Consider the following 12,192-nt stretch of genomic DNA (forward strand, 5'->3'; position numbering starts at 1 on the left):
ACTGCGTGACAGCGTCTGTACGTGCTGACGCAGCGTGCACACTGGGGCCGCGCGGGGGGTCGCCTGGTGCCGCCGCCGCTGCCATGGGGGACCCGCCGCTGCGGCCACGGTCGCTGTTCCTGGCCGGGCTGGCTGCCGCCTACCTCGCCGCCTTCGCCTCGCTCTACGTCCAGATCCCCGGTACGGTGGCGGTGGGGGAGTGTGGAGCTGGGGTCCGCCCGGTCCCGGAGGGTGGGTAGGCCGTGCCGGCGGCGGCGGCTAGGCCAGCGGAGCCCGGGCTGCGGCGGTGGCTGCTCTTGGGGCCGGTAGAGCCGAGCCTGAGGCCGGTCCCGAGGGGGCGCGGGCCGGGCCGGGCTGGAGCCGCGGGCCCTGGCTGGGTGCCCGGTCACCCCCCCTGCCTCCCCGGTACGAGCGGGGCCGTGGGCCGGGGGGCTCCGCGGGGCTGCCCCCGCCCGTCATCCCTGCGGCTGCCCCGGGCGCAGCGGGGGCTCCGCTGTCGGGCTTGCCTGGCCCGGCCCTCGGTTGGCGGCTCTGTGCTTGCTCGCGTCCCGTTTTCCTGCCCGGGGCTGGTGGGGGGCCGAGGTGTTTTTTGCCGTGATCACCGGCTACAGCGGGAGAGGGTACCCGCCCTCCCTCCGCACCCCCGCGGGGGTCGGGGGCTGCTCTAGCCCCCTGTACCCCCGCCCCGAGCGCCACAGCAGAGCTCTGCCCGCGCTGATCCCAGCTGCCTGCAGCAGGCAGGGAGTTCAGCTCGCTTCCACGTGGCCAGGCTGGCTCTGGCAGCCGCTGGGTTCCACGTGGGTTATTCCCAATTCTGCTCCGTTCCCAGTTTCATGAGGAAACTGAGAAAGCCACTGGTGGAGGGGGAACTAGCTGGAGCGCCCCCCTGGCCAGCACCTTGATGAGCTGGGCCCCCAGCTCGTTGAGGCGGTAGCTGGGGGGCTCCCAATTCTGCTGCTCCAGCCTTATGGTGCTTGGGAAGGCTTTGTCCCCACTGTCACCATTCATTTCCAGGGCTGTATGGGAGAGACGGCATCCTGCCGGCCCGCAAAGTGCTGCGCCTCAACGGGAAGGGGCTGTGGGAGCAACTGCGGGATTTTCCCACCCTGTTGTGGCTCAGTCCCCACCTGGGTTTGGATACAGAGCTGGGGATGGAGCTGCTCTGCCTCCTTGGTGTGCTCGCCTCCTTTGGCGCCTTGCTGTTTGAGCCCCTGCGGGACAGCCTGCTCTTCGCCCTGCTCAGGATGCTCTATCTCTCGCTCTACCAGGTATGAGATGCAGGCAGGGGCTTGCGGTGCCCTAGAGGAGTCAGAGCTGGGACCTGGGAAGGAAGGGGGGGGTGACGGACGTTCTTGCATTGGCATCACCTAACAAGCTCCTGGCATGCTCAGCTTCCCGCATGCAGCTGGGGTAGGTGCTGGCAGCTCCCTGGCTCATGCTGGCAGGGTACAACCCCATCCTTGTGCCAGTACTTGGTGCTGGGATAAAACCCTTTGAGACTTGCCTGTGAAACCAGTTCCTGTGCCACTGTGGGGGCAGCTCTGTCCCCTGTCCACCCAGGACCCTTGTCCCAAGCGCCTGTGCCCTGTGAGAACTGTGTGCCCTCCAGCCATGAATCCATCTTCCTGAGCCATTTGAGCCATTTGCGGTCGCTGCCGGGGATGGCAGCTTCATGTGGAGGAGCTCGGGTGAGTCAGAGTCTGCTGGCACTGACAGCCCGGGGGAGAAGTTTCTCTTCCCTCTGAAACCTGGGGAACTGAAGAATTTAAAAATGCCTGTGTTTAGAAATCCGTCCGGGCCTGGGTGGCTCCTGCTCCACCGAGGAGCTGTCTTGCCCTGCTGGAAGGCAGCCTGGGCAGCTGGTGGCGCTGGCAGCCCTCGCCAGTCCCTTCTGCCAGGGCTTGGGTAGTGTCCGGCACTGGTGGCTGCAGAGAAGCCAGGAGAGCGAGGTACCAGCTGTGGGAGCAGGGTTTCTCCTGTGCTGGGGTACTGCCCTGCAGCGCTGTAACCCAACCCCTTTGTTCTACTTGCAGTCTCCCCTTGCACAGGCAGCCTTGCCAAGCTGTGTGACCCATATTTCAGGGCAGAGGAGAAGCAGGGTGGGAGCTGGGTCCCTGAGGTGACTCTCTACCTCAGCACGGAGAGGAGGCAGCACCCGCAGCTGCATGGGGCTGGCAAGCCCTGGGTGACTCCCACCCATGAGGGCTGTCTCCTGGCAGGGCTGCTGTTCACAGCTCTCCCTCCTCCCAACCCGTGTGCTGGCCAGGCCTTCCTTCCTTCCCCTTGCTGCCTTTTAAGGTGATGCTGGAGCAAAAGTCCCTGCTCCTCCACAGCACCAGCCCTCTACCCTGCCGCCAGCCACGTCTGCAGCCTTTTCCGCTGTCAGATGCTGTGCTAGGCCTGGCCGTGGGCAGGAGGGGCAGCACCCAGACAGCGTGGAGCAGGGCTCCCTGCAGCCCACTGGCCCTGGCCTGGTGACCTCCTTCCCCTTGCAAGTGACACTCCTGTGCTCAGGGCATAGCCCTGGGCACCAGCGATGAATGGTCTGGGGCTGTGGTTCCCAGCACGGCTGCCTCACTTGGAAGCATCCTCTTTTTTTCCCCACCCCAGGCGGTGCCGCTCTTGGCAGTGAGTTGAGGCTGCTGCTCTGCTCCTCAGGTTTGGCCCATAGCCCAGTCACGGGAAAGGAGCATCAGCAGGGAGCTGGGAGGTATCTGTGCCTGTCCCTCAGCCCGTCTGCCCTCTCTCCACAGGGTGGGTGTGGGGAAGGGACCTTTTTAGTAGGGCCTGTAGCGACAGGACAAGGGGTGATGATTTTAAGCTAAAAGAGGGCAGATTTAGATTAGATATTACAATGAAGTGCTTTGCTGTGAGGGTGGCAAGACACTGGCACAGATTGCCCAGAGAAGCTGTGGATGCCCCATCCCTGGTAGTGTTCAAGGCCAGGTTGGACGGGGCTTGGAGTAGCCTGGTCTAGTGGAAGGTGTCCCTGCCCCTGGCAGGGGGCTGGAACTAGATGATTTTAAGGTCCCTTCCAACCCAAACCATTCTGTGATTCTGTGATGAGGGACTGGGGGCCAAACCTGCACCTCTGCAGAGCCTCTGCCCTGCTCACTACTTCACTCTCTCCCTCCACAGGTGGGGCAGGTCTTCCTCTACTTCCAGTGGTAAGTCAGCCCCTCCTCAGCCCTTCCAGTGCACTGCAGCCGGGGGGGTTGCCGGGGAGGCTCCATGCTGGGGGAGCTATCCTGCCCCAGGTGCACCTGGGCCTCTGCTTGCTCAAGCCCAAGGATATGGGGGGTTGGGTCACCTTCCAGAAGCGGTGGCAAGCTAGCCAGCCCCTCAGCACCCCCAAGGGGTCTGCAGCCCAGAGTGGCAGTGGGGGACAGCAGTGTTCCCCACAGGGATAGTCTTCTGCTGGAAGCGGGATTCCTGGGGGTGCTGGTGGCCCCCCTGCACCTGCTGAAGTGGCGGTCCACGGCGTGGCGTGCCCATGATGGCATCACCTTCTGGCTGGTGCGCTGGCTCCTCTTCCGGCTGATGTTTGCCTCTGGTGTGGTGAAGCTGAGCAGCCGCTGCCCCACTTGGTGGGGACTCACAGGTGAGGGGTGCTGCAGGCTTTGGGGCACCCCTGCCAGGCACAGGGAGCTGGAGGTCTTGCCCCACGCCTGAGGCTGTGCCTCCTGCACCCTATAGCCAGCTGCTGCTGGCATCTCTCCCATGTTTGGCACACCTTTGTGCTGGCTCTGCCTGCACCAAGCCATGTCCCTGCACTCCTCTCTGTGCCCCTGACCCCTCCTGTCCACCCCAGCTCTCATCTACCACTACGAGACCCAGTGCATCCCCACACCAAGCGCCTGGTTTGCCCACCAGCTGCCCGTCTGGTTCCAGAAGTTCAGCGTGGTGGCCACCTATGTCATCGAAATAGCTATCCCACTCCTCTTCTTTGCACCCATCCGCCGCCTCCGGCTCTTTGCATTCTACAGCCAGGTGGGTGGGCAGAGCTGGGCCCCCGCACCCATCCCTCATGCCACCAGGTGCCGTGGGGCTGCCCAAGGGCAGGGGACCAGCTCAGTCATGGGCAGGACAGGCTCCTTGCACTGCACAGGCCCTTGCAGGCAAGGTTCCCCTGGGAGCTGGGGTGGCTGTGGTGGTGGGGTGCCTGATGTCCTCTGCCCCCACAGGATTATGACGCCCCAGCCCTGCCTCTGTTCCTCTGCAGGTCCTACTGCAGGTCCTCATCATCCTCACGGGTAACTACAACTTCTTCAACATGCTCACCATTGTCCTGGCCTTCTCCCTGCTGGATGAGGAACACGTGGGACACTGGCTGGGGCGCAGCAAGCGGAGGCACACCAGCAGTGAGTCCCCAGGCACCCTGTTTGGGAGGGGGGTGGGATCCCGTTTCTGCCGTGCCCGGGGTCGGGAGGAGACAGGCCACCATTGCTGACCACTCCTGTCCTGGTGTGACACCAAGAGGCATCATTCTGGCTGTGCCTGCTGCCAGCACGGGGGTCTGTGCCTGTGGGGTACTCAAGCCAGGGCCCCTGTGAAGCAGCGTGTTGGCTCCTGCTGTGGGAATGTGCTCAGCGCTGCCTGCTTGCCTTCTCCCTGCCTGGGTTCTTGGGGCGCAGGTCTCAGCCTGCTGCAGCGGGTTGGGCTCGCTGAGTCCCCAGTGTTCAGCTGCCTGGCTCTGCCACAGCCTGGCCCCCCAGCCTGCAGTCCCTCTTCTCTGCCTTGCTGGAGCTAAGCGTCTATGGCTTCCTGCTTTACTGGAGTGTCCAGTACTTTGGCCTGGAGATCAACTGGGAGAAGAAGCTGCTGGACTCCAAAGTGGGTATGTCATGGCTGGCCTGTTGTCCCAGCAGCCCAGCGGCAGCCCCTGTCTCCCTATGGCTCCTGGGGCAGGAGAGGCTCCTCTCTGACCCTGTGTGTTTTCCTTCATTTCAGCCTTCACCTATCATGAGTTCATGACATGGCTGCGGGCAGTGACCCTACCACTGGTGGGGCTGGCCTTCCTCTCACTCTCCTGGGAGATTCTCTCTGCCATGTACAGGTGGGTGATGGGGGGAGCCAGGGTCCCCCTGAGTCTTGCTGTTCTGCAGTGAATCCTCAGCTGGAATGGGGCAGCTGCGGGGAGGTGGTGGTGTCACTCTTGAGGGTGTGATTCATGCATGGAGGGACACCTAGAACTCAGGTGTCCAGAGCCCGTTGGGAGGGGGTGCTGGCTGTATTGGGAGTTTTCCTCTGCAGTGTTGGAGCAGGGCTGAGCTCTCGACTGCACTGGGCACAGCCTGGACAGCTCTGAACCCTGCAGATCGCAGCCAGAGCCCTGGACTATGGAGCTGCGCGGCTCTGATCTCTTTCTCTCCCTGCCCCTTGCAGGTGTGCCTGTGTGCGCGGCTGCTTCTGGAAGCTCTGGGCCACGCTGCAGTGGGCCATCTTCGCCACCGCGACCATGGGGATGTTTGCCATCAGCTTGGTGAGTGGGTAGGAAGCACTGGGAGGGCAGGAGACAGCGGAGCGTGGATTTGTCTTGGGGTATGGGGGAGCGGGAGGTTCAGCCCGGGCCCCCCAAGCCTCTCCTAGCTGTGGTGACAGAGCCGCTCTCTGCCACTCCCCAGGTGCCCTTCACCTACATTGACTATGAGTCCAGTGGCAAGCTGTGGCCTGGCATCTACCAGATGTTCAACGCAGTGGAACGCTTCCAGGTGGTGAACTCCTATGGGCTCTTCCGCAGGATGACTGGTGTTGGTGGGCGGCCCGAGGTGGTGCTGGAGGGCAGCTACGACAAGCAGATGTGGACGGTGAGCTGCCCTTTTGTGGAATCACAGTATTGTTTAGGTTGGAAAAGACCTTTAAGACCATTGAGTCCAACTATTAACCAAGCACTGCCAAGTCCACTGCTAAACCTTGTCCCTAAGCACCACATCCACACGTCTTTTAAATGCCTTCAGGGATGATGACTCCACCCCTTTCCTGGGCAGCCTGTTCTGATGCTTGACAACCCCTTCAGTAACAAAAGTTTTCCTAATACCCAATCTAAGCCTCCCCTGGCGCAACTTGAGGTCATTTCTTCTTGTCCTGTCACTTATTCCTTGGGAGAAGAGACCGACCCCCAGCTCACTGCAACCTCCTCCCAGGCAGCTGTAGGGAGCGAGAAGGTCCCCCCTGAGCCCCCCCTCTCCAGGCTGAACCCCCCCAGCTCCCCCCGCTGCCCCCCCCCAGCCCCTGCCCCAGCCCCTGCCCGGCTCTGGACACGCTCCAGCCCCTCAGTGTCTGTCCTGCAGTGAGGGGCCCAACACCGCACACGGGATCCGAGGTGCGGCCCCACCAGTGCCCAGTGCAGGGGGACCATCACTGCCCTGGTCCTGCTGGCCGCACTGTTACAGATACAAGCCAGGATGCTGTTGGCTGCCTTGGCCACCTGGGCACGCTGCTGGCTCATGTTCAGCTGGCTGTTGACCAGCACCCCCAAGTCCTTTTCATCCAGGCAGCTTTCCAGCTGCTCTGCCCCAATCCTGTAGCCTTGCGTGGGGTAGTTGTGACCCAGGGGCAGGACCCAGCACTGAGCCTTATTGAATCCAGTTCAACAATTGTGCTTGTGGCAGAAGGGCTGAACTGTGGCCAGTTGGGTGGGGTGGTCAGGGACAGGCACCAAGGAATGGACTCCAGTGGAGCCAAGCATCCCTGTCCTGCTAGCTCAGTCTGTCTGGGGCACCTGGCCATCCCTCATGGGCTGTGTTGCTCAAGCCATAACTGGTAACAGCAGCAAGGGAGGTGAGTCTGGGGGAGCCCTGCCCCCGGGACAGTGGAGCTAGGGGAGGTCCAGGCTGGGTCCCCACTGCTGGATCCCCCCCCAGCCCACTCTGCTCTCTGCCTGTAGGAGATCGAGTTCATGTACAAGCCTGGGAACGTCAGCAGGGCCCCCCCTGTGGTTGCCCCACACCAGCCCCGCCTTGACTGGCAGATGTGGTTTGCAGCACTGGGCCCCCACAGCAGCAGCCCCTGGTTCACCAGCTTCGTCTACCGCCTGCTGCAGGGCAAGAAGGATGGTAAGTGGGACTGGGGGCCAGGGGGCAGGTTGTGCCAGGGGGTTTCCCGGGCCTGCCGCTGTGACAGACACAGCCCAAGGCCCTGTACCAGGCAGTTGCACTGCTGCAGGGACCTTTGTCCTGCACAGTGGCAGGGATGGAGGTGTTGCTGCCAGGGCTGCCCCTGCCCAGAGCAGCAGGCGGGCTGGGGGCCATTTCTACCCCCCTGCAGTGGGTCTGCGCTCCAGGCCCTTCCCTGGGGATTTGGGGCTGCTGGGCCCCAGCCCTGCAGTGGCTTGGGGTGTTTACACAGTGAGAGGTCCCAGCAGGGGGTAACGCTGTGTCTCTGGCAGTGATCCGCCTGGTGCAGGTTGATGAATCCCAGTATCCCTTCAGTGCCCAGCCGCCCGTCTACATCCGCGCCCAGCTCTACAAGTACTGGTTCACCAGCAGTGCTGAGGGCAGGTGAGCGAGGCTGGGATGGCTGTGCAGCACGTGCACCCCCTCTGCAGCCACCCCCTGCTCTCTGAACCTGATGTGACACCATACTGATGCGCAGATACTCCCATCATGTGCTGAGTGCTCGGGGTCATGGGACGGCTGAATGTGGGAGCTGCTTCTTGCCTGGCTAATTGTTTCATCAACTCAGCATGTGCCCGCAGCTCATCAAAGCCTGGAGTTCTGCTTCAGCAAAGCTGGGTTGCTGCCTGGGCTGCAGCGAGGCTGCCTGTGGGGTGGTGGAAGCCTGGCCAGCTCCTGCTGGGGCTGGCAGGGTGCGGGTCTGGGCACTGAGCTCTCCCATCCCACAGCGAGGACCCCGCACGATGGTGGCGGCGACAGCATGTCCAGGAATTCTTCCCCACTGTCTCCCTGGGTGATCCCACACTGGAGAGCCTGCTCCGCCAGCATGGGCTGAAGGTAGGGCCCCGTGCCACAGCTGCGCCACACTCCCAGCCACCGGTGGGGCCGAGCAGCAGTGCTGACCCCCATCCCTCACCCCACAGGACAAGACGCCGCTGAAGCGCTCGGTGGACGCCTTCCTGCCCTGGCTGCTGCAGTCCCTCCGCCAGCTCAGCCGCCCTTTCTCCGGCCCCATCGTCCTTTGGTCCCTGTACCTCGTGGTGGCTACCGTCTGTCTCCTGCGAGCCCTGGGTCACCGGCCCCGGGGGGGCACAGCCCCTGCCCGCCACAAAGGCCCCAGACGGGGGGAGCCTGCGGACCGAGGGGGTGGTGAGAAGAATGGGCAGGTGCGGAGGAAGGAGGCAAAAGAGATGGAGGAGAAAGGTGAGGGCCGGGCCCGGGGCTTGGGCGATGGCCATGGTGATGGCTCCCGTGGCACCAAGAAGAAGAAGTAGCGCATGGAGCCACTGGCCAGGGCCCTGTCATCCACCCACGGACTAATGGCGCTGCCTGCGTGCCCTGCTGCCTGCCCCTGCCTCCCTCCCCGGGGTGGGGGTCCCTGGCTGGGGTGCAGCAGACTGGTCCCCACCCCTGCCAGCATGCTGCCCACCCCAGGGCAAGCTCGCTGCTCTCCCCCACTGCCAGTGCCTTCGCACACAGTGTGGTCATCGCTCGCGGATGGCAGTGTGGGGCAGAGTGGGTCAGCTCCCTCACCTCTACCGGGCTCCCCTGGGCTTGGAGCTGCCCCTCTGTCCCCCGACCCTGTGAAGGGGGCTGTGCCAGGCTGCGGCAGGGTGCTTTGTGCTGGCAGGTTGATGCTCTGTGCCGGCGGGAGCAGCTCTGGGCAGCTGCAGCAAGGCAGTGCCAGCTCTCGCGGTTATCCTGCCTGGCTGCCCCTGGACCTGTGCTCGGGGCAGTTTGGGGTGCTGCCCCCCACAGAGCCCCCTGTCCCTGTGCGAGGGCTCTGGCTGTAACATGCTTCCCAGCGGCTCGGCCCTGAGCACAGAGGTTTCCTATAATTTTCTAAATAAAGCCTTTGACATTCCAGCTCTGCCGACATCCCTGGGGGCCGAGGGTCCTGCCCCGCGGAGCTGGGGGTGCTCAGGCTGCGGCTGGCACCAGGGGTGCGTGACAAGCAGGTGACAAGCAGATTTATTGTATAGCCCCGGTGTCCCACATAGCAGGGTGGCTGTGTTGTGGGACTGGAGCCAAGTGTGGAGTGCAGGGTGGATGTTCCAGGGGGGCAGGCTGGGGGGTCCCTGCTCACCAGCAGAGCTGCCCAGGGCAGTACTTGTCGATCAGGGACTGGTAGTAGCCCTGGAGTTGCTGCACGTCAGGCAGCTCCTCCTGCTTGGTGTAGAGGTCGAACTTGCTGCAGGGAGCAAGGGTGGGTCATGCTGGGGGGCTGCTCCCCTGGGAGGGGCGGCGCTTGGCCGAGCCCTCCTGTCCTGTCCCATCCCCCCCAGGCTACGCACTTGAGCTCCCTGACCCAGGGTAGCATGCGGAGGTCCTCCTCGGTGCAGAGGTGCTGGTAGTCCCCGTGCGTATGCCAGGGGTAGAAGGAGTGGAAGCGGACCATGTAGAAGGCCTAGGGGGACAGAGATGTGCCAGCCCACGCTGGGGTGCTCGCCCACCCCACGGCAGTCCCTGTCCCACACACTGCCCCTCCCAGCCCTTACCTCCTTGGGCAGTGTGAAGTTGTTGAACTTCATGACTCTGTACATGTACTCTGGGGAGCGGCGGGAGGGCTGCAGGGCCAGGGCTGGACCCCCACATGGGGCATGCAGCCCAAGAGCCACAGCAGCCTCCCCATATGCCCAGCTGGGACAGCCCCCCAACCCCACTGAAAAGGCTGCAGGCCCAAAGCCCACAGTAAATGGGGGGGGGGGGGGGGGGGAGGGGCCTGGGCACAGCCAGTCCAGGTGCTTCGGTCCCCTGTTTAGGGGTGAGGAGACCCTGGTCGGTCCCCCCTGGCACTTACCATCGTGTCCCCAGGACATGAGGATGTTCTCCAGGCCGCAGCAAGGCTGGTACATCCCATACTCGGTGCTGGGGATGGAACCGGGTTGGGGGCTCAGAGCTGGACACACACACACACACAAGCAGCCCCTTCCCCAGCTGTAACCCAGGCCGAGGGGGGCACAGCACCTCGTGGCACCATGCCTGGGGGTCCAGCCTCACCTGTAAAGGGGGTGCCTTGTGTCGGGGTTATCATGGAAGGTGGAGTCACTGAACACCACAGACTTCTGCACCTTGCAGCCCACCGGGAAGGTGTCCCCTACCACAGCCCACTGCGGAGGGGTGCAACAGATGTCCTGCCAGCTCAGGGGGGAGGTCCCCAAAGAGGGACCGACTCCTGGCCAGTGGGACCCCCGGCCACTCCTTCACCGCTGTCCTGCTCACCTGGGGCTCCCCAAAGAGTGCCAGGACCTTCCCCAGGTCATGCAGCAACCCCACGAGGTGGAACCAGTCTGGGGGCAAGCAGGGCGGTCACCCATTGGGGAACATGACCCCATGCGGGTGCAGCAGCAGCGAGGGGGCACACACTGGCCCTACCTTTGTCGGGGTGGGCCCGGCGGATGCCCTCGGCAGTTTGGTAGGCATGGTAGGAGTTGGGGAAGTCCACGTCCGGATCCGACTCGTCCACCAGCTGGTCCAGCAGCTCCAGTGCCTCCATGATGCTCATCTTGCGCAGGGAGCAGTTCCTGTACTCGGCATTCTGCAGACACGAGGACCCTTGGCGACGGTGACACCCCCACACATGCACCTGCACTGCCATGCTGAAGCCCCCCAGGACCCTCCCTGGAGCCGCATAGGGAGCAGGTGCCCCCCAAGCAGCCAGGTATGGGGCAATGGGGCTGGACCTGCAGTGCTGGGGTGGGAGGAGGGGGGGTGGGCTGTGGCATCGCCACCCCGACACTGTGAGCAGACCCCAGGTGGGATAGGCTGGCCTGGAAGGGCTTGCACCTTCTTCCGGACAAAGTCGACAGTCTGGTGGGTGTGCATCAACAGGTAGGTGTTGTACACACGGTCCAGCAGCTTCCCCTCCTGCAGAGCAGCATCAGGCTCGGGGGTGCTCAGGGAGAGCCCCCTCAGCATTCATCCCTGCCTCTCCCAGGAGCAGCCCCCACCCCCACCCCGGCATGCATGGCCTCACACCACTGGACCCATAGCACCTAGTGTAGCGCAGCAGGACCCCCCGACAACCCACTGGGTGCGGGACTGAGACACCCCCCCTGCTGCCTCGGGGTCACTAGCTGGGCTCACCGTGTAGTTCCGGTACTCGGACTTGGCCTTGCCAGGCTCGGTCCCCTCGGGGCGGTTGGCTCCCTGTGACAAGAAAGGTTCAGCAGGGTCAGGGGGGCCAGATCCTGCTGCCAGCAGGGCGCAGGGAGAAAACACCTGGGGAGAGCGTGTTCGTTGAAGGTTAAGGAAACACGCCATCTCCATAGGAGAGCCCTGAATACACAGCGTCACACAGCATGTGCGCAGCACCACACAGCTTTGCACAGCACCATACAGCATTGCACAGTGCTGCGCAGCACCACACAGCTTTGCACAGCACCATACAGCATTGCACAGTGCTGCGCAGCACCACACAGCTTTGCACAGCACCATACAGCATTGCACAGTGCTGCGCAGCACCACACAGCTTTGCACAGCACCATACAGCATTGCACAGTGCTGCGCAGCACCACACAGCTTTGCGCAGCACCTCACAGCTTTGCACAGCACCATACAGCATTGCACAGTGCTGCGCAGCACCACACAGCACCTCTCAGTGCTGCTCTGCTGCCCCATTCTGGTGCAGAGCAAGGGCCGTGCTGTCGGGGTGCAGAGCAGGGGGCTGGGGGGTAGCTGCCCGCTCTGCTGGGGGGGGGTCCTGGTCCCGGGTTCTGCTGCTTTAGGGCAGCAGCTCTCAGGGGAGCAGCTCCAGCCCTGCCCACCTGGCCGGGGGGGCACAGCAGCCCCCTGGCTGTGGGATCCCCCTTCCCCCCGCCACGATGTGTCATCTGCTGAGGGGTGAGTGTTCTCTTGGGGCTGGGTCCCCCCTGGGGCAGGGCCACAGAAGGCCGGCACCCGCTTGGGGTGCTGTCCCCATGGAGCTGGCACCCCCATGGCGGGGAGGATGTTGCCAAGGGTCTGGGGGGATCTTCTCCAGCCCCCCAGAAGGCAACAGCTCCAGTGCTGAGCTGTGCAGCCCACACCCTGCGCTGAGCTGGGGGGTCCCCAAGGGCAGCTCCCCACCAACACAGAC

General features: G+C 63.7%; 2 protein-coding genes across 2 annotated transcripts; one reads left to right on the forward strand and one right to left on the reverse strand.

The window, feature by feature from the left end:
* The first annotated feature begins 18 nt into the window (after positions 1 to 18).
* On the forward strand, positions 19 to 8,981 carry LMF2 (lipase maturation factor 2). Its single transcript, XM_055808461.1, has 14 exons — positions 19 to 180; positions 1,015 to 1,268; positions 3,139 to 3,167; positions 3,405 to 3,601; positions 3,812 to 3,990; positions 4,223 to 4,361; positions 4,703 to 4,837; positions 4,951 to 5,056; positions 5,386 to 5,482; positions 5,625 to 5,807; positions 6,887 to 7,055; positions 7,388 to 7,499; positions 7,844 to 7,952; positions 8,039 to 8,981. Exons 1-14 carry the CDS (start codon positions 84 to 86, stop codon positions 8,387 to 8,389), a joined length of 2,157 nt encoding a protein of 718 aa, XP_055664436.1. The 5' UTR covers positions 19 to 83; the 3' UTR covers positions 8,390 to 8,981.
* Positions 8,982 to 9,104: 123 nt separating this feature from the next.
* MIOX (myo-inositol oxygenase) lies at positions 9,105 to 11,378 on the reverse strand. Its single transcript, XM_055807676.1, has 9 exons — positions 11,202 to 11,378; positions 10,902 to 10,982; positions 10,491 to 10,653; positions 10,338 to 10,405; positions 10,116 to 10,225; positions 9,916 to 9,983; positions 9,614 to 9,663; positions 9,410 to 9,522; positions 9,105 to 9,306 (listed from the first exon to the last, which is right to left on the reverse strand). Exons 1-9 carry the CDS (start codon positions 11,376 to 11,378, stop codon positions 9,198 to 9,200), a joined length of 939 nt encoding a protein of 312 aa, XP_055663651.1. The 3' UTR covers positions 9,105 to 9,197.
* Between the last annotated feature and the right edge of the window lie 814 nt (positions 11,379 to 12,192).

This window comes from Falco peregrinus, chromosome 6, assembly GCF_023634155.1.
Source record: "Falco peregrinus isolate bFalPer1 chromosome 6, bFalPer1.pri, whole genome shotgun sequence".
NCBI lineage: Eukaryota > Metazoa > Chordata > Aves > Falconiformes > Falconidae > Falco > Falco peregrinus.

What these genes read in the sequence shown, in the direction of transcription:
- LMF2 (XM_055808461.1), top strand. Translation starts at nt 84, where the DNA reads ATGGGGGACCCGCCGCTGCGGCCACGGTCGCTGTTCCTGGCCGGGCTG. An exon ending in TCTATCTCTCGCTCTACCAG is followed by an intron (nt 1,269 to 3,138) that starts GTATGAGATGCA and finishes CTCCCTCCACAG; the next exon opens with GTGGGGCAGGTCTTCCTCTA. An exon ending in ACCAGCAGTGCTGAGGGCAG is followed by an intron (nt 7,500 to 7,843) that starts GTGAGCGAGGCT and finishes CCCATCCCACAG; the next exon opens with CGAGGACCCCGCACGATGGT.
- MIOX (XM_055807676.1), bottom strand. Translation starts at nt 11,378, where the DNA reads ATGGCGTGTTTCCTTAACCTTCAACGAACACGCTCTCCCCAGGTGTTT. An exon ending in CCGAGTACCGGAACTACACG is followed by an intron (nt 10,983 to 11,201) that starts GTGAGCCCAGCT and finishes GCTGCTCTGCAG; the next exon opens with GAGGGGAAGCTGCTGGACCG. An exon ending in CCGGGCCCACCCCGACAAAG is followed by an intron (nt 10,406 to 10,490) that starts GTAGGGCCAGTG and finishes GCTTGCCCCCAG; the next exon opens with ACTGGTTCCACCTCGTGGGG.